General features: G+C 36.1%; 1 protein-coding gene across 1 annotated transcript; it reads right to left on the reverse strand.

Moving 5' to 3' along the window:
* Positions 1-10585: 10585 nt before the first annotated feature.
* PFD6 (prefoldin 6) lies at positions 10586-23786 on the reverse strand. Its single transcript, XM_010247718.2, has 5 exons — positions 23630-23786; positions 23390-23460; positions 23170-23294; positions 23009-23069; positions 10586-10942 (listed from the first exon to the last, which is right to left on the reverse strand). Exons 1-5 carry the CDS (start codon positions 23706-23708, stop codon positions 10886-10888), a joined length of 393 nt encoding a protein of 130 aa, XP_010246020.1. The 5' UTR covers positions 23709-23786; the 3' UTR covers positions 10586-10885.
* Positions 23787-26043: the final 2257 nt, after the last annotated feature.

Here is a 26043-nt window from a genome sequence, read left to right on the forward strand (position 1 = left end):
CAGGAAAATGGGTTAACTTCAGGCTGTTGGGACCCAACAACATAGGCTATTGAGACAGTTTATGGGCTGGGCACCTATTTACGCCCATGCTTTTGTTTTTAATCAAAATAAATTAAGATATAATCACTAATTTACCCATTCTCATGGTAACGTGGCATTCCCAAAAGTTCCCTCAACAGAATAGGCTATTGGCCCCCGATAGCTAAGGTTTTTCCCATGAAAATAAACTAATAAACTTTCCATGATCCCCATATAAATCTAGAAAGAAAAAAAAAAAAAAAACATGATTTTCTTGGTCAGTAAGAATCAAAACTCCATTGATCAGCTTTTCCCCTCTCAAAATCCAGAAAAAGAATGCCCCTTAATCAAAAAATTATTAGTATAATTAACACCAAAATAACATCAAATTAATCTACCTTAATCATACTAAAAATGCATCGCTCAGCTGACTGTATCCAAATAGGGTGAGGCCTTTTATGTTATTAGATATGGGGTTTAGACGTCATATCCAAGTAACCCTCGTTCTAAATTATATGTGGATCATCTTGTACCCATTTTCATTTTGTTCTTCAGCCGCAATAATGAGAACGGGTAGGAAGTCCAGGTCAAGGTTTTAAAATCGGACCGGACAGGGAACTGTTCTGGGTCCAGTTCCTGGGTCAAACGGTCTGATGTCCGGTCCAAATAGACAGTCCATTCTAACATAAAAAATTAAAAAATTTAAAAAAAAACCAAAGAAATGGCCAAAACCGTTTCTGAGTCGAACAGTTCAACAGTCCGACTGTTTGAGTCAGCGATTTATTGATCAAATCAATGGTTTTTGGCCAAAAAGGGATTTGGGGTTAAACAGAACTGGTTAGGTGACCGGTTCCCAGTTTTTCCAATCCGGGTTTGAAAACATTGGTCTAGGTCATTCAAGTAGGGGTGATCATGGGCTGGACCGGGCCAGATTTAGAACGAACGATGCGTGCTTTAACCTAGGCCAGGGCCCGGCCCAGCCCTCACCCCGGGCCTAGTTTGCAAGCCCAAATCCACCCTTACATGGGTCCAAAATGGGCTTACGGGCTTTTCAAACCTAATGAGAAATGAGTTTAGTCCTATGACATTCAATAATAAAAAAATTAATTATTTAATTTTTTATTTTAAATTAAATGAATTATAATATATGCAACAAAAAAATAGCACTAGCCCATTGCCCAAGGTAAATTGAGCTTGGCTAAATTTGGGCCTACATACAAAAAAAAAAAAGGCACGGACCTCATTTAATTCTTATAGTTGGTTTTGCTTGGCTTACCTATCTTTTTATAGATGAAGGCATCCATTTCCATTTTTGAGTGATGTGGGACTTAGACCAACACTAGATACTAAGTGCTACTATCAGAGTGTTTTTTCAAATCCCACATAGTTTAGGCAATGAGAATGAAGGCCTTGCCTTCATCTATATAAGGCCTTGCATAGGATGGCAATTTACATACTTGAATTGGATCATGTATTTATAAAATAATAATAAACATTTATATGTTAAAACTTAAAATTTTTATATCTTATATAAAATAACAAACATTTAGTATAAAATAAAATACGCTTGTATATGTATAACATATATAATAGTAATAATGTAAATTAAAAATGTAACTATTAATTAATAAATAGTTGTAATATTTAAGTTAAACTTTAATTTAAATTAAAAGTGAAACTCATAAGACTCTTTTACTTCAATAATATCAAGTTACTATATAGGTTATATGCATAGTTACCCACCCACTTCTTCTTTTGCTCATATGGGTTAATACTTAATAATTTTTTCAAGTTTATTATTTAGTTATTAATCATGAACTAATGCATAGTTACCTTACGACCGCCATGGCTTTCTTTGTAATCTCAAGATGGCTTCTTTCTGAGTCTCCCCATCTTTATCACTTAATAAAGTTCCTTTTATACAAAAAAATCCTGTTATATGTGATTAACAAATTTAGTAGAAACAGTGCATAAGATGATACATGAATACATCAACATCAACACATATGATGAACTCCCACTCCCTTGATTGATTAATGCCCATGTAACATAACATGACTACCAATGATATGATCAATAAACCAAAGAGTAAGACAGAAACTAATAAAAGGATCAAACCAATAACCAACAGGATGTTAAATAAAAAAAAAATCAAATAACCTTAATTAGGCTCATAAAAAACAATACTATAAATAGATCTAGAAAATGATAGATTACCGACATTCCAACACCATAGCTGGAAACAGGAATCAAGGGATTGAAATGGAAACAGAAAAATAAAATTCTTTAGTTGCAAGAACAGAAGCCAAGGATTGAGATCAACAACCACTACTACTTAGCAGATAAAAAACTTTAGAAACCTCCATTTTTCATAATTTATCTTTTGTTTGTTCGTTTGAAACCTTGGATCTCGATCTCTTTCTCTAAAAAAAAAAAAAAAAAAAAAAAAAAAAAAAAAGAGAATAATGAGTATGGAACCATCAAATCTCTTAGGCCTCGTTTGCTTTTTGATAAGTTACTTACCCAAGTAAATGCAGTTATCTGGATAAGTTTTTTCTTGGTAAACACTTATTCAGATAAGTGCATTTGCCCATGTTCTTTTATTTCTCATGTAAACAAGGTAATGACAATTTTATCCATAAAAATCCATTATTAAAAGGAGCATTTTTGTCCCATTCAAGTGTTGTTAACTTTCCCCCTAGGTGGGAAAGTTATTTACCCACCTAGGAGGATAAGTGATACCCAGAAAAATAAATTTTCCCCGATCCCCACATAAATCTGAAAAAAGAACATGGGATTCCTATTGACCACCTTCCCCCTCTCAAAATCCGAAAAAAGAACGCTCCCTTAAAGTTGATTTCCAAGAGAGTAGAAATTTACCATTTGATTTAATAATGGGATGAGTTTTTGGATATCAAGGTGCAAACATACAAAATGGTTTGGTTTTCTATAAGAGTTGTGGGACATGAAGGAAGAGTTTGATGAGTGATTTTCTCCGAAAAACACTCAACAAATTGAAGGCAATCCAATTAGGATGCACTAAAAATAGAAGAAAATAATAAAAAGATATACGCCATTAAGGAGGTTGTTAAGAGGCTTGCCACATGGCCTGATGAGAAGGCTGGGTAGGAAAGCCGATGAATTTATAGGAGAGAATCAAAAGAAACGTTCAATGAGAATGAAGAGGAATGGAGAGACAGTGTGTTATGACTTGTAGATTGGGAGATGTGAGAAGGGGGATGAGAGAAAATTAAGGAGAGAGCAATAATGATGTGGACTGCTTTGCTATATATATATATATATATATATATATATATATATATATATATATATATATATATATATTGCGTGTTGGGCTTGAAGTATTGGGCCCAAGTCCGGTCCATAATTTTTTGGGCTTGATGTGGGCCCTGGCCGGGCTGGGCTTTCACACAAAAACTTGGGCCCAGGCCTGGAAATTTGCAAGTTAGGCCGGGCCAGGCCAAGAATGACGACCCCTACATCAAAGGCCAATGGTAAACAACCTATAAAGGCCATTTAATGACATGATACTTTTTAGAGCACATTTTCAACGGCATCTCCTGCAAAGACATAAAAAAAAGGCATTTGAAAAAAACATGGTTTTCAAAACCGGATTGGACCAGATGGTTGGACTGGAACTGATCAGCCATTTTACCACAGAACCATTATTTCGCCAAAAACCGTTGATTTGGTCAGTAAACCACTGACCTGGGTGGTCTGGTCGAACCATTCTAACCGTCTAATGGTTTTGGCTGTTTTTTATTTTTTTGTCAAAATGGGCTATCCGTTCGATTCAAATGATGGGACCAATTCGACCCGAGAACAAGACCCCTGACCGATTTGTTGTCCGATTCAATTTTAAAAACCTTGAAAGTAAGTTTAAAAATCACATTTTCAACGGCATGAAACAGATGACTAATGGGCACAACAGTGGATAAATTGAAATCTGAGATCTCTCTATGTCGATGTGAATGGGTGTACTTGGGAATTGGGAAGTGTGTTTCAGCACTCCTATCATCATCACTTGGTTGCAGATCAATTGTTTAGACACAAACGAATGACTTCTGCAACTCCTATAACTTTTGCAACTTGTAAACAAAGGCCTTCATGCAACTTGGAAACATATTACAGAGTCATAAACAACTCTGTATCAAAACTAAATAAAAAGATAGAAAACAAACCTTTTGGAATAGGAAAAATCTTCGTGTCACGTCTCTCGTTGTCCTCTAAACTTTCAAGTTCAAAATACGAAGGTGCATCTCCCTCATGGATTCGAGCCGTTTGGGATCTTTTACAAGAACAGGGGAAGAAACTCTTGGTTTATAGATTGAAGTGCAGAAGTCTAGGTATGATGTATGGTACTTTGGTACTTTGAACAATCCGGATTTCATGCCCACGACTCTCTACCCACACTCTACTCGCCTTAAATTCCAAAGTTTAAGGAGAGAAGGAAGAAAACAATTTTGCAAAGTTTCCTGAACATCTAAAATAGCTGTTTTTGGGAAGCTTCCCAATATAATACGAATTTGATTTCAAATTGGAACTTGGCATGTGGCTTAATGGGTGGGCAGTTAGGGGAAGGGGAGGAAGGAGAAAGAATTATTGAGAGATCTAGGAAGGGGTGAGGGAGAAAGGAGAGAGTTTAAGGAGAAGGCAGGGAAGGAGGAATGGAAGAAGGGGAGGGTGAGTGACGTGGACAACCTTGCTTTATATATATGGTATAGATTACGAAAGTATGCATGAGGACATTCTCATACTCTCTCTCTCTCTCTCTCCCCGCTCTTAAATTCTCAATTTTATTCAAGTTTTAACAAGAGGAAGGCTTATTCAAGTATCTCAAGTTTGCAATTTGAGAGGCTTAGATGCTTCAACCATTGAAATAAAGTTAAGATTCTGAACAAGCAATTCGGGTAAGTGCAATTAAATTAATTTTTATTTTTTTATATAAAAAAAATTGGTCGGCTCCTCTTGAAACCAATTCCCCAACATCAACATGTTCAATGTCAACGATGTTCAATCGCAACACGATAATGTTAGCACCGATATAGGAGCAGACATTTGCACTCCCATGAGAAACAAGAAGAAGAAGAAGAAGAAGGGAAAGAAAAATTACAAACACAAATTGGGCATAGGGTTTTCGGTACTTTTAAATATTCCAATAAAAAAATGAAGCAAAAGTTAACAAAATATATTGTACATGCTAAACGACCATTTTTATTAGATGAACATACTAAGCTTCAAAAACTTTTACGTAATTTTGTAAATCCACAATTTAAAAAGGTTTCTAAAAATACTATAAGAATAGATGTTTTAAATTTTTTTATTGATATAACAAAATTTAATTTCAATTTTATCAAATCTTAATTCTAGAATTGCAATTACTTCTGATATTTGGACCTCAAAATTTAATATGTTATATTTGTGTTACCAAACATTTTATTGATGAAAATTAGCTTTTACAAAAATGAAATTTAAATTTTACTAGACTTGAATGGCCATATACTGGCCCAACATTTTCTACAAGTATTTTAAATACTTTATGCTTATGGAATTGAAAATAAACTTTTTTCTATTAGTTTTGATAATGCTAATAATAATGATTCAACAATAAATATTTTAAAATCTTGATTAAAATCATGTTTAAATGGTAAATTATTTTATATTTGATATATTAAAACCAAGAAAACAAGAGTTTACTTAAAAGTTCTAGAGCAAGAAAACAAGAGTTTAAATATTTATGTCAAAATTATGGTTTAAATTATGAAAATTTTGTATTAGATGTTCAACATAGATGAAATTCTACATATTTTATGTTAGAAAGTTGTATTTCTTACAAACGAATTATTATTGATTTTAATAATGCAAAAATGTCACATGATAATATTTGAGGAAGACTAGGAAATGACAATTTGTATAAAAGATTTTTTACAAATTTTTTATGATGCAACTAATGAATTTTTGAGTGTTTATTACCCAACTAGTTGTATTTTAGTTAATCAATTATTTATGATTAGTGAATGTTTTGCAAAATATAGAAGAAATTCAGAATTTAAAAGTATTGTTGAAATGTAGAAAATAAATTTTAAAAATATTGGGAGAACATTTCTCCTCTTTATTGCTTAACTACAATATTGGATCACATGATTAGGAAAGATAGTTTAGATGTTTTACTTGAATCATATTGTGAAAATATGAATATTGGATTCAAAATCAAAAAGAAAAAATTATTAGTTTATTATTTGAAATGTATAACTTATATGAATCTCAAATGATAGGGCATAAGAAATTTGCAACTTGTACAGGTGCAACTTCCACTTTAAAATAACTAGTTCCATTAGTGGAAAAGAAAGAGTTTGGTCTCTAATAAGTAGGAGGTAGAAATCTACTACCACTTCATCAACAAGCTTATTTATTGAACTTAATTTTTATTTACAAGCAAATTTTTCTAGTTTAAGTGATTCCTTTGACTCGGAGGAAATGAATAATTTTGATATTTTAGCTTGGTAGAGTGGACATGAAAAAATTATCCAATCCTTGCCACCATGGCACGTGATCTACTAACCCCTCTAGTGTCTACAGTTCCATCGAAGTCTTGTTTTAGTACAAGTACTAGGGTGCTAGACAATAAGAGAATCTACATGAATGATGAAAGTTTAGAGATGTGCATTTGCTTTAAAGATTGATTAAATGCTAATGATAGATTACAAGACAAAGGAGGTCATGATATTGCACCTGATGTTTCACCTGAAGCAAATGATCAAAGTCAAGGAGATGGAGATGCTGGTAGAACTTGAAGAAAAATGATCAAGTTAATATTTTTTGTATACTCAATAATTGTGTAGCATTTTTTAAAATTATTGTAAATTTTGTTTTTAATTTTATTTAAATTGTTTGTTACTTTTTCAATAATGTAATTTTTTATTTATAATTTTTAATTGTATTATATTTTTTTATTTGTTATTCCATTTTCCATATTTCATTGATCTATTGATCATTGTATTGTTCAAATTTAAATGAAATAAAATTCCTATTTTTTTAATTTATTGTCTATTTTGTATTTTGTTGAGTGTTTTTTCATTTCTTTGTTAGAACTTTTATATTTCTAATTTGTTCCCAAAGCCCAAAGGAAAGTTAAGTATTTTAGTTTTACTTAGAAAAAAACAAAATGTAAAAAGCAAAAAAAAAACAATTTGGCCCTGTTTGACCCACCTAAGGCCTAGCCCGTAGCCTAGCTTGGCACAGCCTACAGCTCGCCCGACCCAAGCCCTTGGCCCGGCACGGGCCCGCACAAGCTCGGGCCATGGGTTGTGCCGGGTCGACCCCTCAAAGTATCCTAAGGGAGGGAAGCATGGCCCGCCTCGGCCTGTAGTCCACATGCGGGTCATGCCATGCCAACCCAACATGACCCGATTTACACCTCTAGTTGGGATAAGGAATGGATGATGATGATGATTATATATTTTAAATTAAAATATTGTATTTCTATAACATATTGATTAATAATTTAATTCATAATAAATAAGTAAATAAAACATATTAATTATTTAAACAAATAGAATTATTTATATAAAAATATTAAATAAGTATGTAACAATTTTTGTTGAACTTTTGGTTAGATTTTGTGTTTTAAGATTCTATTAGTAAACTAATGGGTTTTCCCTAAAAAAATTAGGAAAATATAAAATTTATAAAAATAATATATTTTATATGTGTTAAATGATATTCATGGTACTAAAATAATTTATGTTAGTAGATTGAAATATCTTCTATACTCTTCGTATTGTTGATTGTAATGTATCCCTTGTATAAACTATTAAAGTGTACATTTATTATATGTTATACCTTATTTGTAGTTATTTGAATATCCTGATATGATATAAGATACTGATATTTTGTATCCCTTGTATCCTGATATGATATTTTTTAGTTATTTGAATATCCCTCGTATCCTGATATGATAAAAAATACTTTGTAACCAGTACTTTGAACCTTGTATGTATATCGGTACAGGTATAAGTCGTATGACTGGTCATGCTTGTAGGAGCTTTCTTGAGGTAACAAGATGTACCGGAATGCCATTATTGCAGACCTAAGCTCTTGTCTCTAATTCAGAAGATGGTAAAGCTCTAAAAACTCTTTTCTAAAATGAGAGAACCAGGATTGATGCCTGATAATTCCATGAATTGCATTATAGAGCCTATGAGAAGCTGCATATTTCGGGAAAAAATAAAGCTTTCCATTCTCAATCTTTTCTTTTAGGTATTTGGTGATACATCCAAATCCCCCATAAGGGTCGTTTGAGCAATGCAGCATCACACTAACCCCCCACCCCCCAATTTGGTGGTAGTGGGATATGAATCCCCATCTCTATTGGAACAACTCAGCTAATAATACTGATGAGGGGAGATTTGGCCCTCCAGTGACATCATGACACGTAGCATTTAAAAATAGTTGGATGACACCCTAGCACCACGAAGGCAATAACTTGCCTTAGCCAAAATGATGGAGTCCCACCTGTTGACCTACATCCGCTGACCTGGTGACCTACCTCTAGAGACCTACTAAAGACCTGGAGACCTACCTCCAAAGACCTATTGGAGACCTGGAGACCTACCTCCAGAGACCTACTGATAACCTAGCGACCTACTTCCAGATACCTACTGAAGACTTGGCGACCTACCTCTAGACACCTACTAGAGAGACCTAGAGACCTACCTCTAGAGACCTACTAAAGACCTAGAGACCTACCTCCGCCAACCTGGCAACCTACCTCTAGAGACCTACTAGAGACTTGACGATCTACCTCCGGAGACCTACTAGAGACCTGGCGATCTACCTCCAAATAACAGCATGACACATGGCATCCAAGTTACACCTCGACATTGAGTAAGCAGATCACCCCAACAAGTCGGCTAGTAGCACCTCACCTATGTCCGACCTAAAGTACCTTGGCCTAGCCGACCTAAAGGACCTCCCCTTAAGGAGCGACCTCCTTTGGAGATCGTCCGAGCTAAGTAGGGTATAAGTGACGACCTACAAGGCATGCTCGCCGACCTATTACATAGATCCGTTATCAAGACCAAGTTCTCTAGAGTAATAATGCTCGACCATTAGGCCGACTTACCCACATCACCCGCATCAGAGTTGATCGGATGGACCTCAACTCTCTACGCAAATTACGTAACCGACGGAGATATTCTCCCAACTTAGCGGAAATGGCTCTTCAGGAATCTAGGACCCGTTACAGGAGGTCTCTAATTCCTCACACCTATATAAAGACATCATTTTCCTGAGAGAATGTATGCGCAATTTAGTTCTCACAGCTCTCTAGCTCTCACTTTTAATTCTCTCAAAAATCTCCAATTCGTTGACTTAAGCATTGGATTACCCACCCCGAGTAAAGAAACCCGGGCACTCTAATATTTTTTCCCTACAGGTCTCCTAGAAAATTACATAGCTCTCCGTTATATAGCTCGACATTTGAGCTATTTTCTATCTCGGCCTTACTCAACTTAGCATCCGAGTCACCTTCCAGTAAGGAATTTTCCAGCTCGGCTTCTGAGTCATCAGCCAATAGGGAGCTGCCAGATCGTGCATCATCAAATACCAATTGAGCCATCCCTCCATTCTCATATTGTCAACACACTAGATGATTCTGCCACTAATTTTGACACTGGGAACGCCCTTATCCAATGGATATGACAAATGTTCTCCATAACTAGTCAACAATTAGTTTAAAGTATGGACGATAAAGCGTATCGGTTTGTATCGGTGCTTTTTATGTTTTATTTATTTTTTTTCAAAACCGATTCAGAGGGATCAGTTTAAGTCCCAGCTACCCTCTGAACCATGGTCTGACCCAATACAACCCCTGTAGGGGCGTATTAAGAAGCCACCAGCACGATATGTATCGGCCTCGATACTTTGAACCTTGTCCATAATGCGGTAAAACCAATCCAATTCACCTTGTAGTTGCACATAAATCCTTATAACCTGATTTTCATAGAACTTAACTGAACATGAATCAGAAGGTGCCGACTGGCTCAGTCTTGCTGGTCGTAGTGGAAGATTTGAAATCGGCTCCTGCCATGACCGAGGTTGGGGGGCCTTACCCTCGTCATGTTGCCCCATGAAAATTCAACATGGATCGGAGTTGGAATGATGTATATCATGTAAGCGTACTTTTCTTGAGAATAAATGGCATACTAATTGTAGATTTTGACCCTGTACGGCTGCACTTTTTATTCTTTTTATTAAGATGATTCAAGCTTGTGCAGTCAATACCATCAAAAGCACCACTGATAAGCTATCTGTTATAAGTTCAAGGGATGGAAGAGACAGGGACGAACCAAGAAATGACATGGACTTAAGCAGTGAGAACTGAAATGATTTTTTTTTTGGATAAGCAAGTAGTGAGAAATGATTCAAAGGCCCATAATTTTTAGCAATGAATATAGCACTGAGCAGAACGAAATGGTTGAACACGATCCATGTAGATGTAGCCAACTCCATAATCGATATAGTTGTTACTCAGAACAAGGTTAGATGATGACGATGATATTGATGCCATTACATTCAATTATCTAATGAAAATCACATCATATAAGAAAAAAAAAAAGAAAAACAAAAAGAACCCAAAAAGTAACAGTGAAGAGAATAGGCATGAACTGTTCAGAACCGTCCGACGAGAACTAGCCAATCTAGCCTGAGACTACATTAATGTTAACTTGAGAACAGGAGAGGCACTACTCTAGAAATAAAAATTACTGTTGACCGAGGCACACACTTGAGAAAATACAAAGAGGGAGGAAAGAACAAAAATGAACACAGCCATAATAAAGGTCTGCTAAGCCTTTGCTTTTCCAGCTTGGAGAGCTTGAATTCTTTGTTGTACTTTCAGGACCTGAAAAGTGACGAGTTTTAGCATGTATGTTACTTGTACAAATAAAATCATTAAACAAAATAATAAAGACACTGCAATTATACTTGTTTTTCCTTGTAACTGGCCAAAATAATTTATAAATACAAGAAAAACGAGAATTAGCAAATCTGATTCTGTACTAAAAGGGAAAAGATGATAATTTCAAAACTTAGATTCAACTGTGTACAATTCAGGCCAAGCTTCATCTATGATATAACCTAGACAACGCCAGTTCTGTAAAGGTTGAGTTGGGTTAATGATAATGGAATAAGCACCATTAGTGACCAATCATCGCATCATGTTTCACGCCAGTTCTGTAAAGTAGACCTTTTCTGTTACTCTCCAAGATGCAACCTCAAAACATTCTGACTTCTAACTGAATCAGATCCTAAGTTTCTTTATGCTTCGATTCAATTCTCCTCCATAGGTCTCAAAACATACCTTAAGGATCCTCTAAAATATTCAGATGTTAACCATATTTAGATCAATTTTGTCATTGTAAATTTTGCACCAAGGAGACCAGTGAGGTCCACCTCCCAATCATTTTAGTTTTGATCAAAACTAGGGTTTAAATGATTTCTTGATTTCTGACTTTGAAATAGTTCAGCACCAAGACATCCTTATCAATCAATATCAGCTGCAATCCTGTACAAAGCTGGAAAGACCTTCATCAAGGCTGTTGCTGCACCAGGAACCAACCATAATCCTATGATATGTGGATACCAATAAAAAAATCCAATCATACCTAGATACCTGTACAAGGGTGTCGTATTGTGTCAGGTACTTCAATTTTTAGTGTACATTTTGTATCTAATACCAAATCAAGCAGTGTCCTTGTTACATCCTGGTAAGATAGCCAAAAGCTCATCCTTACCCCATATCCCACTTTATAACCAACTCCTCTAATGGAGGGATGACCTTTATCTATTCCTCTCTATGGAACCCATCTTGTTATGTTAAGTTAGTAGGAAGATTTTTTCTTTTTCTCTTTATCAGTTTGTTAGTAGCATTAATAATTGAGTGGTGAAGTGTTTTAGTTTGGTTAAAGGACAATCACAAATCCTAAGATTTAAATCCTATAATTTAATTCATGAATCTTCCAATTTATAAAATTCACACAATTCGAATCAATTTAATCAAGACTTGGGGAGTCTTCGCCAATGTGAATGGTTTTGTTTTCTAAAACCAAATATAGATCATTTTCTATCTTGTGATTATTGTTTGAATCAGTGATTTAAAAGGTGCCTCAGGCGTGCCTAGGTGGACAGGTGAGGCACATTTGAGGGTAGGCACCTCACCCAGGTACTAGGCGCAACACTTCAAAAGGCGCACACCTGGTGCGCCTAGGCATGCACCTGATGCGCCTTGCGCCTTGGCCCTGGTGTGGCACAAAGGTGGCTCGTAGAACCAGGAATGTAATATTTTTACATCACATTAGCTACTTGAAGTAATGCAATTGAGGAAAAAAGAGATTGTGGGCTTTACATGCTTGAAAATGTTTTACATGTTTGATTTTATTTTTAAATTCTCATTTGAATATGCTTTACATATTATGTTTATGCATTTTAATTTTAGATAATAGGTCTTTTAAAACATTAATTTTAAAATTTAAGTCTATATTTCTTATTAATATTATGTTTAATATTTTTTTTGAATTTTTTGGCTTTTTTTTAATTTTCTGACTTTTTTTTATTTTTTAGCAATTTTTTGTATTTTTGCGCCTTGATTCAAAAAGGTGCACGCCTCACCTTGCACCTTATGCTTTTAAAACAATGGTTTGAATCCTAGAATTTGATTCATAAATCTTACAATGTATGCAACTCATGCAATTCAAATCAATTCGATCAAGACTTAAGTGGTGTTCGCCAATGTGAATGGTCTTGTTTTCTAAAACAAAAACAATTGCCATGTCAGCAAAAGCTATACATTTTTTCTCATGTGGCTGTTGTTTTTTGTTTTAGAAAACAAAACCATTCACATTGGCAAATGGATCTGGATTTGCTCCAGACACCAACCTCACAGCACTTGCAGCCACACATTAGGAACATCTCCTGTACTCGCCACTCATGAGAAGATGTTCCCAGTGCACAGCTGCAACTTGCTGAGAGGTTGGTGTGAGGAGCAAATCCGAATTCTTGGCAAACGCCTTTTCAGTTTTCTACTTTATCATTCATTTTTTCTTTTTTGTTTCTTTTAATTTTTTTCAAGAGAAATGCATTTAAAGCCCTTGCTAGAAATGTTACACTTGGGCCCTAAGCGAGGCACGTACCTCAAAATGTGAGCAAGGGAAGCAAGTGAATTGAAGCAGAGTAGAACCCCCTGTTTGCTAATGTGGATGAATGATTGATTTTATAATGTGAGCAAGCAAAGTGAGCAAACCAGAGTGGAGTAGAATCCTCTATTTGCTAATGCCATTCATTCATCCTAATAAAAGGTATTTTTAAAATATGATTAAAATCATAAAATCTTTTTTTTATTTTTTGTAATGATTAAGAACTTAAGACCCTAACATGGACTTGTTTGGCCTTGCCTCAAGGGACTTGGTTGGGGGTCCAGGGGCAGAGCCCTGGTCCATCCGCAAGGCTTGTAAAAAAATTAAAAAAAAAAAAGAGCAAAATGCACAGATTTTGAAAAAGCGCATGCCTGGGCTGAAGCACAAGGCACACCAGGCATGCACCTTTTCAAAATGCTGTGTGCGGGGCCTAGGCTAGACGCATACCTTAAATGCACCTAGTCGTGCCCTGAGATGCACCTTTTAAATCACTGACCCAACCAACCTCAAAATTCCACTATTCTATCATGTCCATCCTCCATATTATCTTCCTTTCTCTTTCCTCAAGCTTCTTAAGGATTCTTCTGGATGCCTCCTTCTCCCCCAATGTAGATGACACACACACATCACCTTTTCTATCTCAACCTTTCTATCAATCATTTTACCCACCTCTACCTTTTTACCCGTTTTTCTTACCTCATTCATACATACCTCCTAATGTTCATCCCCTTTTGTTAACTCTTTAGATACCTCTCATTACAATGTAGACACACACCCATCAACTTTTCTATCTCAACCTTTCTATCAATCATTTTACCCACCTCTACCTTTTTACTCATTTATACATTATCCTTTGTTAACTCTTTAGATACCTCTCATTGCAAATGGGTGTGTGGAGGATTTGAAAAGGTTTGGAAGAAAAGCACTGATTTGTAATCTAGATATTGGAAAAGCCTACAATCTGGTTGTTTGGGAATTTTTGTTGCATAAGCAATGTGGGATTGAGGAAGACTGGCACAAGTGGATAAAGGGCTGCTTACAACTTGTTATTACTCAATCTTGGTGAACTGGGCAGTTGTAGATTTCTTCCCTGCAATTAGAGGCCCGAGACAAGGAGACCCCCTTTCCCCCCTTGTTCTAGCTTATTGCTGGCGTGTTTAGTATATTGATATCTAGGGCAGATAGGCTGCATCTAATCAAAGAGTCTAGAGTTGGGAGGGATGAGGTGGTAATAACTCATCTTCAATTTGTAGATGATATCACCTTTTTCTATGATGGGGGAAACATGGAATCGATTAGGAATTTGAGATTCAGAGTGCAATTATATGAACAAATCTCTAATCTGAAAGTGAAATTTGAATAAAGCTGCATAGCAGGGGTTAATTTGGAACGGAGACAGTTAAGGGAATATGCAGATATGGTAGGTTTCTCTATTTCACGGATTACCTTTTGGGACTAGCCCTAAGGATCTTTGTTTCTAGAATCCAATCTTAGAAAGATTCTCAAAGAGACTTGCCGCTTAAAAGAGGAATTGCATTGGTAGAATCACCCTAATCAAGTCCACATTGGCCAATCATCTGGTTTACTACCTGTCGGTTTTCAATTTCAAGGCTCCCAGAAAAGTGGGCAAGATAATAGAAAAAAAAAATAATGAGAGAGTTTTTATGGGAGCTTGGGGAAAGGAAAAAGGACCATTTAGTTAGTTGGGAGTTGATGCATAAGAATAACGTTCAAGGGGGGCTAGGTGTGGGAAACATAGAGGAATTTAGTGTTGTTGGGTAAATGGTTATGGAGGCTTCAGGAAGAGAGGGATAAGCTATGGCATAAAGTAGTGGTCAGTATTCATGGACAGCAGGATAACGGATAGGATGCTGGAATAACTACAAGAGTTGCATAAGCTTCTCCTTGGGAGGCTATCCATTTGGTACTTACTGTGTTTCTCCCTTTAATCAGGTATGATGTGTAATATGTGTCTATGGTAAATAAAACTAAATTCTGGGAACACTTTTGGGTGGGTCAAGTTGTTTTGAAAGATTCTTTCCCTTCCCTTTTTGCACTTTCCTCTCTCAAATTGGGAGTTGGGAACACCTTTTTGCACTTCCCCTTCCCTTTTTGGGTGGATCAAGTTGTTTTGATCTCTAAATTCGTTATTCCTTCACCATTAAATTGGGAGTTGGGATTCAGAAGAGAAATACGGGATGCTGAACTTCCAAATGCGATCAGCTTGATTAAAATCCTTGAAGGTGTGTTCTTGGACCCTTCCCTTCCAAGTTTGATGAATGTATTCGGACCCCCTCCCCCTCAAGTTCCTTTTCATGTACCTCTCAAGAGGGTGCTGATCTCTAAATTCGTTATTCCTTCACCATTAAATTGGGAGTTGGGATTCAGAAGGGAATACAGGATGCTGAACTTCCAAATGCGATCAGCTTGATAAAATCCTTGAAGGTGTGTTCTTGGACCCTTCCAAGTCTGATGACTGTATTTGGACCCCCTCCCCCTCAGGTTCCTTTTCATGTACCTCTTTTTTCAAGACTCTTTCCCAACCAAATTGTTGAAATGTCGCCTAGGTGACTAGGCACCCTTGGTTGGACGCCTCACCCAAACACCTTGACTTTTAGCAACTAGGCGCCCTTCTCGGAGACTAGGCGCCCTTCTCAGCGATTAGGCGCCTGCCTAGGTGACAAAAATGACAAGGCAGGTGCCTTTTATAATATCATTTATATTGCTGTATAATATTAATGTATGTGTTAATACATTTGATATTGGAGACTGGGGCACCTAGGCGCCTTTTATAATGTATGTGTTTGGGGGAGGCCTATCCCTCCTAGAATTGGAGCCTTTAGTTGGGAGGTTTATCATGGAAAAATTAACACCTGTGGCTTGCTCCAGAAAAGGAGACCTAATTATTGCTTATCTCCTCACTGATGTGTTATCTGCAAAGCAAATGGTGGCATCTACTATCACTTACTAATCTCCTGTCCATTTGTTACTTGCATTTGGGATTTATTTTTTGCTTTGTTTGGATGTAGGTGGAATATCCTAGCAAGCACATCAAGTCTATTTGCTTCCTCAACTTTGGAGTGGTCCAATAAGAGGGGTAGAGCCGTGTGGAGAAATGTAAGGGCTGCAGTCATTTGGACTATATGGGAAGAAAGAAACTGGATTATTTAAGGAGAAAGAGAGAAGCAGACAATCTATTATTGAATGCAAAACCATGAGAGTGGTTCAATGGCTGAAGACTCTTGATTTGCTCTCGATATTCTCGGCAGATGTTATTGTTAGAAATTGGAAGTGGTGGGATCTTCACTAAGAAAACATATAATATGAGGAGTTAGAAGCCACCAAAAAGAGGTTTCATATGGCAAAACTTATATTTTGATGGGAGCAGCAGAGGAAATTCAGGCCCTTCAGGCGTGGGAAGTATCTTTAAGAATTAAGCCAATCATGTCATCGCCCTTTTCTTGGGACCTATTGGCATTGAAAACTCACACGGGCAGAGATAATGACTGTAATGAAGGGTGAGCAAAGACCAAAATCCATGAATGTTAACAAAATGATTATTGAAGGGGATTCACAAAGGTGATGGGGTGTCTGTATAATTGAGAAAATGCTCTATGGGTGTACAGAAATGAGCCAAAAAGGTTCATCTAGTTAATTGGGACCAAGTTTTGTCTCCCTAAAGCTGAAGGTGGTCTAGGAATAAGGAAATTGAAGAATTTCAATACTGCCCTTTTGTGCAAGTGGATTTGGAGATTCTCGGCTGAGAGAAATGCTTGGTGGAGATCTCTCATTGCTAAAAACTATGGGGTTGATTGGAGAAACTGGAGAACTAGAGATCCCCCTCCTAATTGGGGCAATTCTCTGTGGAAAGGAATTATGAGGAACTTTCCTATTTTCGGGGAAGGGATTTCCGTAATTGTGGGTAAAGGTGATAGAACAAATTTCTGGAAAGATAAATGGTGTTTAGAAAACCCCCTTGCTGGTTCCTTCCCTCACCTTTTTAGATGTGCAGTTAATCAGGAGGCTACTGTGGCTGATTACTTCTCTTTGTTTGAGAATTCAGTTTCTTGGTCCCCTCTCTTAAGGAGAAATTTGTTTGATTGGGAGCTGGAAGAATTCTTGGAGCTGATGTCACTTCTTCTTAATCAGAAGCTGATACTGGAAATGGAAGCCAGATGGGGCTTTTTCTGTGAAGTCCATGGCTGATAGCCTGATAAATTATGTAGTGTGGGGCTTTCTGAGTTCCCAGCTGCGCAGATTTGGAATCCTTTGAGTCCCTCAAAATCCAACTTTCTGGTTTGGACGATGGCCCTTGACAAATGTCTTTCCAGGTCTAATCTGTTGAGAAGAGACATTCCAATTCTGGATTCAAATTGTGTTCTTTGTGGGACTGCTGCAGAAACTACAGAGCATTTATGTCTTCATTGTTTGTTCTCCTTTCAGATTTGGATGCATTTTCTTAAAGCTTTGGGTGCTAAGTGGGTCTTGCTGAGATCAGTTAAGGAACACCTTTGTTGCTGGAAGTTGAAGGGTCTAAGTAAGAAAGGGAAGCTAATGTGGAAGACAATCCCAGCTGCTGTCCTGTTGTCCATCTGGGCTGAAAGGAATAGTAAAATTTTCTGTAATAGGTCTAAGGGTCCTGATGATGTAATTCAGAGAGCTGTGGGCAAGCTGATATCTTGGATTTCCATTTCTGGGGAATTCAGAGATCTTAGCATGCCCGTTTTGTATCAGTCTTGCTCCTGGTGGAGTTTGTAATCCTGGCTGCTTTTCAGACTGCCTTCTTGGGTCTGAATTGCAGTTTGCTTTTGCTTTCTCTGTGCTGAATAAATTTACTTTACCTCTTCCAAAATAAAAAAAACTAATGGTATGGAAATGAGATATCAGTGGGTACAAAGGGAAGCAAATAACATGGCTGGTTCTTTAGCCAAACAAGGGATGAGGAGAGATCAAATGTTCTGGACATTGTTGTAAAAGAAAAAAGAGTCAATGGGTAGGAGATGAGAGATTTTATCTCCTATATGGTCTGTACATATGTATACTCTTTTCATTATTAATAAATAATTGCTGTTATTTTTAATAAAAAAAGACTCTTCCCACACCCTCCCTAAATGAATTTTCCTTCCTTTCACTGAATCTTCCAATTTTTCTGCTACAATGACTGAGAATTCCAAAAATCAGACTGTTCTGATTTTTGTTACCTGCTGAAATGCTTTAACAACTTTTCATTACCTTTACTAACCTTGCCCTTGTAAACTCTTTTAGACATCTTACACACCCCAAAGACCCCCTTTTAGACAAACAAAAACTTTTGTGACATAAACGAAATTATGATTCTTCAAACTTTTCACTTGTCTCAAATGTATTCAAGTTCTCTTACAGTCTTACTCGTAATCACATCTTTTTTTACTCCCAATCACATCTGCAGCATCTAAATCTGACTTCCCAGATGAACCACAACCCAAGCCAAGTAAGCCTTTTGCAAGACATTACACCTTTTCCCCCAAATCAATCCCCACCTTTCCAAGTTCAAAAACAATTCCACAACAGCCCTGAAATTTAGACCTCTCATCACTTTCATTTTTTTCTGAATCATCTTCATTTTCAACCACATCAGGATATTGGGTTCCACATGTCTTTTCAAATTGATCCAACTGCAATGACAGCAACATACGGCATACTCCAATCCCCCCCCCCTCTTCATCACAAACTGCACCAATGTGGCAATGTCCTGATTAACAATACGAGTCTAACCAACATCAAAAATAAATGATTCCAGTCCCATTATCAGGGTTAACACCATTTAGCCCTAACAAAAGATTATCATCAATGTCCACCATTTCCACATTATCAAATTACATCTACTGCCTAATAGAATATTAAATCTGGTAGGTGAGGCCTGAACCTATTCATTTCCATACCATCAGAATATCACATAAATAATTTTAGCTAACAGATCAGATCCATTTAACCCCAAGCAAATTCACTAATCCCAGATAAATCCTTAGTCAACTTCTGACCATTCATTTCTTCTATATGAACACAGATATCAATATGAAGAAGGTATATCACTAAAAACTAGGGCACCTTCATCCATCCGAGGCCCTGGTCCAATGATCCCAGTCCCAGTGCTACTATGGACCAACATGCCAACCCTGAAACCCTCCATCAGAAGCAGTTGACACCATATACACTTCAGAGATCACACAATGCTTCTCACCACCAACCTTAATATTATAGTCAGTCCCTGTATCTAGGGGTGAGCATTGTTCAGTTAAAATCGAAAAACTGGAAATTTCAGTTTCATTATAGGTTTTGGTTTTCAGGATTAGAAATCCAGTTAACTGAAAAAACCAAATTAACCAATATTTATTTTATATATATACATATACATATGCATACATATATATATATAATAACAAATATTATAATATGTATAATATAATGCATTATTTCACCAATAGTCCAATACATATAATATTAATATATATACATATATTATAATATACATATATAATATATAATATGTATTAGTACAATATAAATGAAATTTTGTTTTGACCAAAAGTTTTGTTTTCAGTTTTTTTGGTTTTTCAGTAATTTGGTTTTGGTTTTTTTTTAAGTTTTACAAGTCCGGTTTTTAACTGAATAAGCCGAATGCTCACCCCTACCTGTATCCCTTTTATTCCTCATTTCAACAGGGGTTCCATTGGGACAATTGATGCTGACTCCTCAAAGCCTCTGTTAAGAGTATTGCAATCGTCAATGGCCAAGCAACTCAGGTAAGAAATTAGGATCCGGAAGCTTGGAGCTATAGGCAGTCATTAAGAGAAATGAACACAATAGCCAAAGAAGTGGGAGCCACGTTTAAATGGGTTAGAAGAACATCAAATGGACTAGCAGATTGTTTGGCAAAGCAAGGAGTTAATAGGGAACATCTTTTTTAGGCTGAATTGTAGATTGGCTTATTCTTGTAAAATTAAAAGGGTGGCAAGGGAAATCCCTAGCCTTGTTGTATTTCTTTTTTAATTTAATGAATGAATTTTCAGTTGCTGATAAAAATAAATGGCGAATCACCTTATCACCATCATTGGTGCATCCTTCCTCTTATTTAACCTCTCCTGCAAAGACTTTTCTTAGATGGATGCAAATTGGTTCTAGACTGCAGCTACCTAGTAATCTCCCATATCCAGCTATTATCATATGCATCAAGGATTCACTTCTTTTTTTTTTTTTTTTTTTTGATCAGTCAATTGTAAGATTTATTAATTCATAGCCAAAGAGAGTATATTTTAGGGAGAGGCACAAGATGCTACCTCCCTTTTAAGGAGGGGAGATGGAGGATACTATCAACCATTTAGTTAATAAACAGAACAAAGGACAAAGAAAATTACAGAGAAGTCCAATACAAAGAGAACCGAATAGCCCCTTGTTTAGCAAGATAATCAGCCCAAGGCATTAGCCGATCTACCCACCCATTGAAATCTAACTGTCGTATCCCTCGAAAGCCATTTAACCTTTTTTAAAACATCCTTAAAGTCCCAATCGACAGTACATAGGTCAGCCAACCATCCTACTACCACCTTGGAATCTCCTTCAATTATTAAGTTCTGCACTCCAAGTTGAATAGTTGATAAGCAATCTTTATCCCCTGTGTCGCAGCTAGGAGTTCAGCCCTCACGGAGTCTCCTATTCCCACCGGTCCTAAAAAAAGGGCAAGGATGTTGTTCTCATTTCTCAGTACACCACCAATACCAGACGATCCTAGATTGCCTTGACTACTCCCATCAAAATTCAGCATAACAAAACCCACTATCGGCGGAGTCCAAGTTACTTGAATTCTAGGCTTCTTAGAAGAAGTGAGGGCAATTGCAAACCAATTCCTCCTTATATCATCGAAGGAGTAATTTTCAAAGAGCTTTAAAGATTTCAGCCACAAAATAGCCCTTGTCAAAATACACTCCTTGACCTCATGAATGGTTCTTTCCTTCGCCTGAAAAATTCAGGAATTTCTCTCTTCCTAAATAGTCCATATGAGAGCTGCTTTTATACACTTTAACATAATTCTCCCTCTTCTCATGGTCCACACAAGGGTAGATGGAAAAAACAACAAATTTACCTCAGGTGGCAAGTTCCACCTGCACCCAAACAAATCAAATACCCAATTCCAAATGGCTGCAGAAGAGGGACAGGAAATCAATAAGTGGTAACAGTCCTCATTCTGCGCTTTGCACAAAGTACACTAGTTAGGGGATAAACACAAGAAAGGTCTTTTCTTCTGCAGGTTATCCATCGTATTGATTTTATCGTAGTAAACTTCCCAACAAAAGACAACTATTTTTGGGGGAATAGGCCTAGACCAAACTTCTTTAACTGGGAATGCCCAAGGAGAGGAACTAGAGCAAAGGGATTTAAAGAAAGATGCAAAAGTAAATGACCCTTTGGGAGTCAAAGACCAAATTCTCCCATCAGAATTGAGTGGGTCCAAGCAAACAGAATCAAGTAACAATAAGAGCTCAGAAACCGATAAGGATTCATCACCCCTCAACCCTCTACAGAAGTGAAGGTCCCAATTTGTAGACAAAGGGGTATACGGGGACAAAAGAAAAGTAGACACAGGCTCTTTTTTATAAAGGGAAATAGAGAAGAGAGAGGGGAACAAGTCCTTGAGAGGCAAATTTCCCACCAAAGTGTCTTCCCAGAAAAACATCCCCACCTTATGATCTGAATCATCCATGTTGTAATGTGATATCAATTTGTCATCTCAGTTGGACTAACTGAATTTGTGAAACTACCCTTCAGATTTAACTTGGATTAGAATTCCCACTTTGTTCATCTGATTTTCAACCCCAACCAAACATCCACATGTTTCTTCAAAAATTTGCAAGTTGAATCATAAACCCCAAGGTTTCAATTTGAATCTTATGTCTGAATCTTTTGTGCAAAACTCTTACATTTTTGTTTGAATCCTATAATTTGATATATGAATCTTATAATTTATAAAATTCATGTGATACAAATCAATTTAATTAAGAATGAGCTCCCTACTTTTGAGGCTTTTGTATAGGAGCTGATTGTAAATGTTTTGTGCATGTTGATACATGCACTTTTTTTTGTACCTGGGTGAGGGCTTCTCGCTCTCCCTTCCTTTTTTTTATAGTAATACATCTTTTATTCATCTTTCAAAAAAATAAAAAACGAATTAGTTCCCTACTTTGGCATTTATTCTTTTTTAATCCAACAAAAAATAGGGTACATTTTTTAAAGCCCTTAATAGAAAATGATTTATTTAGGCTATTAAAAACCTTTTTAAAACGACATCAAATTTATTTTCCACAAAATGTAGGTTAAAAATCTTTTTTATAGGTTAAAACCCCATTTATGTGGATTTTTTACTTTCAAATCAAAAAATGATTATATCGTCTTAAGCTTCTAGTGTACAAGTGGTAAACTCTATTGTTTTAGGTACATATATGGTAGGTATGGATTAAAGGAGGGTAAAATAACTAATTTATATATATTTAGATTTAGCACATCTATTTTTAACTTTTTGACAAGTTCATAAAAAATAGAAGTGGCCTTACAATTACAGTATGATTTACAATCTGATTCAATCCAATTATCAGAAGATGCAGTCCCCCACTGGACTGAAACATGAAAGTGATCATGGGGCCAGATGAAAGAATTGAACCATGCTATTGATACCAACTCTCTACCAAAATTCCATTAGTTGAAAATAGACGCAATATCATTTCAGCGTAATATCAGATACTAACCGCATCCTTCTTGCTATTTTGTTTCTCTTCCAGATCTTGTAAAGTCCCATCAAGGCGTTTCCTATTAGATTTCAGTATCAACTATCAACAAAAACGTAGAACATAGAGATTCAGCATTCACTGTGACTTTGTTAAGATTTTGGGTAAAACGAGAAACATACAGTTCAGCAGAGATGTAATCGATTCGCTTGCGAACATTAGCTTTTGCCTCTGCCAAGTCCTGCTTAACGAGGACCGGCCCGATCAACTTGAACACATTGGCATCTTCATTCAATAGATCCAATTCCTATAGCCATAAAAACAAAATCAATCTAATGATTCAAAATTTTGGGTTCAGATTTATATAACCAGTAAGTGAGAGAATGTAGAGATTAAGATTACCTTGAGGACAAGTTCGTTTTCACCTAGCTGTACTGTGTACTTCTTTCTAACTTGATGGTTCTTTGCAATTTCTGAAGACAGTCCGAATTACGGTTCTATTGGATTAGGGAAAAAAATGGAGAGGAGGAAGAAAGAATCTAAAATAGCTAAGCTTAGGGTTTATGGATCAAGAGAGTAATCATAAAAGAAAAGAATAGAGTTTTCATTTCAACAACCAGAAGAGAAGTATGAGTAGCTTGCCTTTTTGGAGTTTGCTGAGATCGTTGGCTTTGGTCTCCAGCTCATGCTGTAGTTCGCGAAGTGCAGAAGACGAGCTCATGTCTCACTCTTCTGCTTTCTCCGTCGTCATTTCGTCTATGCCAAGCGTTTTAAAAAGCAGGGAATGTTTTAAAAACCGACCGGAGGCCAAACCATTTTTGGCTCGGGGTCGCATGTCACCGGTTCGACCGTCCGGGTAGAATGGATCAGATTCAAACCGTGACACATCAGAATAATTATATTAATTTATAAAAGTGCTAAAAATTGAGCTTTGAGCCCAAAAAAGATTTTTAGCAAAACTAGTGTGGCAAGGCACCTTTGACTCTTGGGATGCATAGATCTCAAAAGTTGCATAAACTTATGGCATTAAAAGCATGCATATATGCATTTAGTGTGTAATTCGTGACCTGGTGATCAAATTGAATGGGTTAATGGTTCAATTGCCCGAGTTGGATGGTTTTTTACCAATTCCTAGTTTTAAAAGAATTGGACCCATAATCATGGTTGAATGACGGTTCATATGGTTCAACCATCCAAATCAATGGTAGATAGGGGTGTTCATTTAACCGAACCATGGGGCTTTTTTTTAACCGAACCAGTACTACTGGTTTTCGGAAAATCAGTGACCAAAACTGTACTAAAGCCAGTCAGTTAACGGGTTGACTAGTTCGGTTAACCGTCGGTTTGGTTCGTCAATTTTTTAGTTTTTTAAATTTTATAATATACATTATAAAAATATATAAATATATAATAAAATATTTTAAATATATATAAAATATTATATTTTAAATAATAAATAATATATCATTTATTATAAATATATATATTTATATATAATGCATATTTATTAATTTATAATATATAAAGTATATAAAATATATATAATATATATAAATATATATATAATATATATAAATATATATATATAAGATATATAGAAAACACTAGTAGAGGCATGTATACAAGTGCAACTTGGGTTGGGTTAGCCCGATCCCAACTTGAGAAGTTGGGATGGGTTGGGTCAGAATTATTTTTCATAGATAAAATAAAGGATAAAATCGTGAAGTTTCAAAAAGTGACTTAAGGGCCATTTGATAAGGCCCTGGGTTTTAAGAGAACTGAATTTAGAATCATGGTTAGGTGATGTTTCGAATGGTTCAACCATCCAAGTCAATGATGGATTGAAAATACCACTAGTAAAGACATGTTCATAGGTGCAACTTAAGCCGAGCTAGCCCAATCCAAACCCAAGAAATCAAGATGGATCGGGTAAGATTTTTTTCATAGATAAAATATAGGATAAATTCGTGAAGTTTCTGATAATGACTTGACTCTTGAGGGCCATTTGATAAGGCCCCTATGAAACCAACGATAACGCCTCACACCCATCACAAAAACACATAGGGTCCACCATGTTTTCGAATTGTTGTTGACCCAGATGGCTGGACCATTCGGCTGAAAAATCATCTAGGCAACTGATTCCATTTCACCCTTGAACTGGTTCTTTGCAAAAAACCATTGAGTTGGTCAATAATCCATTCGACTCGAACAACGGATTTTTGTCATTTTTTGTTTTAATTACTTTTTATTTTTTTAAACTACAACAGATTGTCCATTGGGACTAGAAGATTGAACTGCTGATCTAGAAACCAATGGACAAAAGTGGTTCTAGTTTTGGATCAATTTTTAAAACATTGGGGTCCACATCCCATTCAATCTATCAATTAGGTTCTAAAACATTTTATAACGGAGGTGGGGTGTTGCCTATTACATAGCCCTGTAAACAGAGAAAATTTAAATTGAATCATGCCATATTTGAATTCGATTATGGTGTTTCAAATTAGATTTAGTATTCAATAGATATTAAAGTGAAAAAAAAACTGAATTCGAATTTGATTAGATAATCAAACAATCGATTAATTTGAATTCAATCAATTATACCCTAATTCTTTTTTTTTTTTTATAGATAAAATTCAATTGATTTCATTAGAAGTGAATGATAAATAATTTGTTACAAGCATCCCAATTATACCCTAATTCTTAAAACCAAACAATGGTTCCGTTTGAATGAACAATAGAGACAAGCCTATCTTGTTCCCTTTGAATGAAGTACAAAGACCGTCCTATTTCTATAAATGACAAAGAAAATGAGAAAAATAAATAAAAAAGAAAGCATCTAATAAAATCTAGAACAAACATCTAATAAAATCTAGACCAATGGACGATGGCTCCAACCAATATAAGTTGAACTATAAAACCATTAATCTTCTTTGTTTTTTCTCTGCGTTATTTATAGGGGAGGAACTCAATACAAGATAGAGATGGAGGGGTCGATTCTCGATATAGGGGAATAGAGAATGAGGGATAAAGGGAGGGAAATGGGGGAACTTTGAAGA

Source organism: Nelumbo nucifera, chromosome 4, assembly GCF_055504915.1.
Source record: "Nelumbo nucifera cultivar China Antique chromosome 4, China Antique-T2T, whole genome shotgun sequence".
Lineage (NCBI taxonomy): Eukaryota > Viridiplantae > Streptophyta > Magnoliopsida > Proteales > Nelumbonaceae > Nelumbo > Nelumbo nucifera.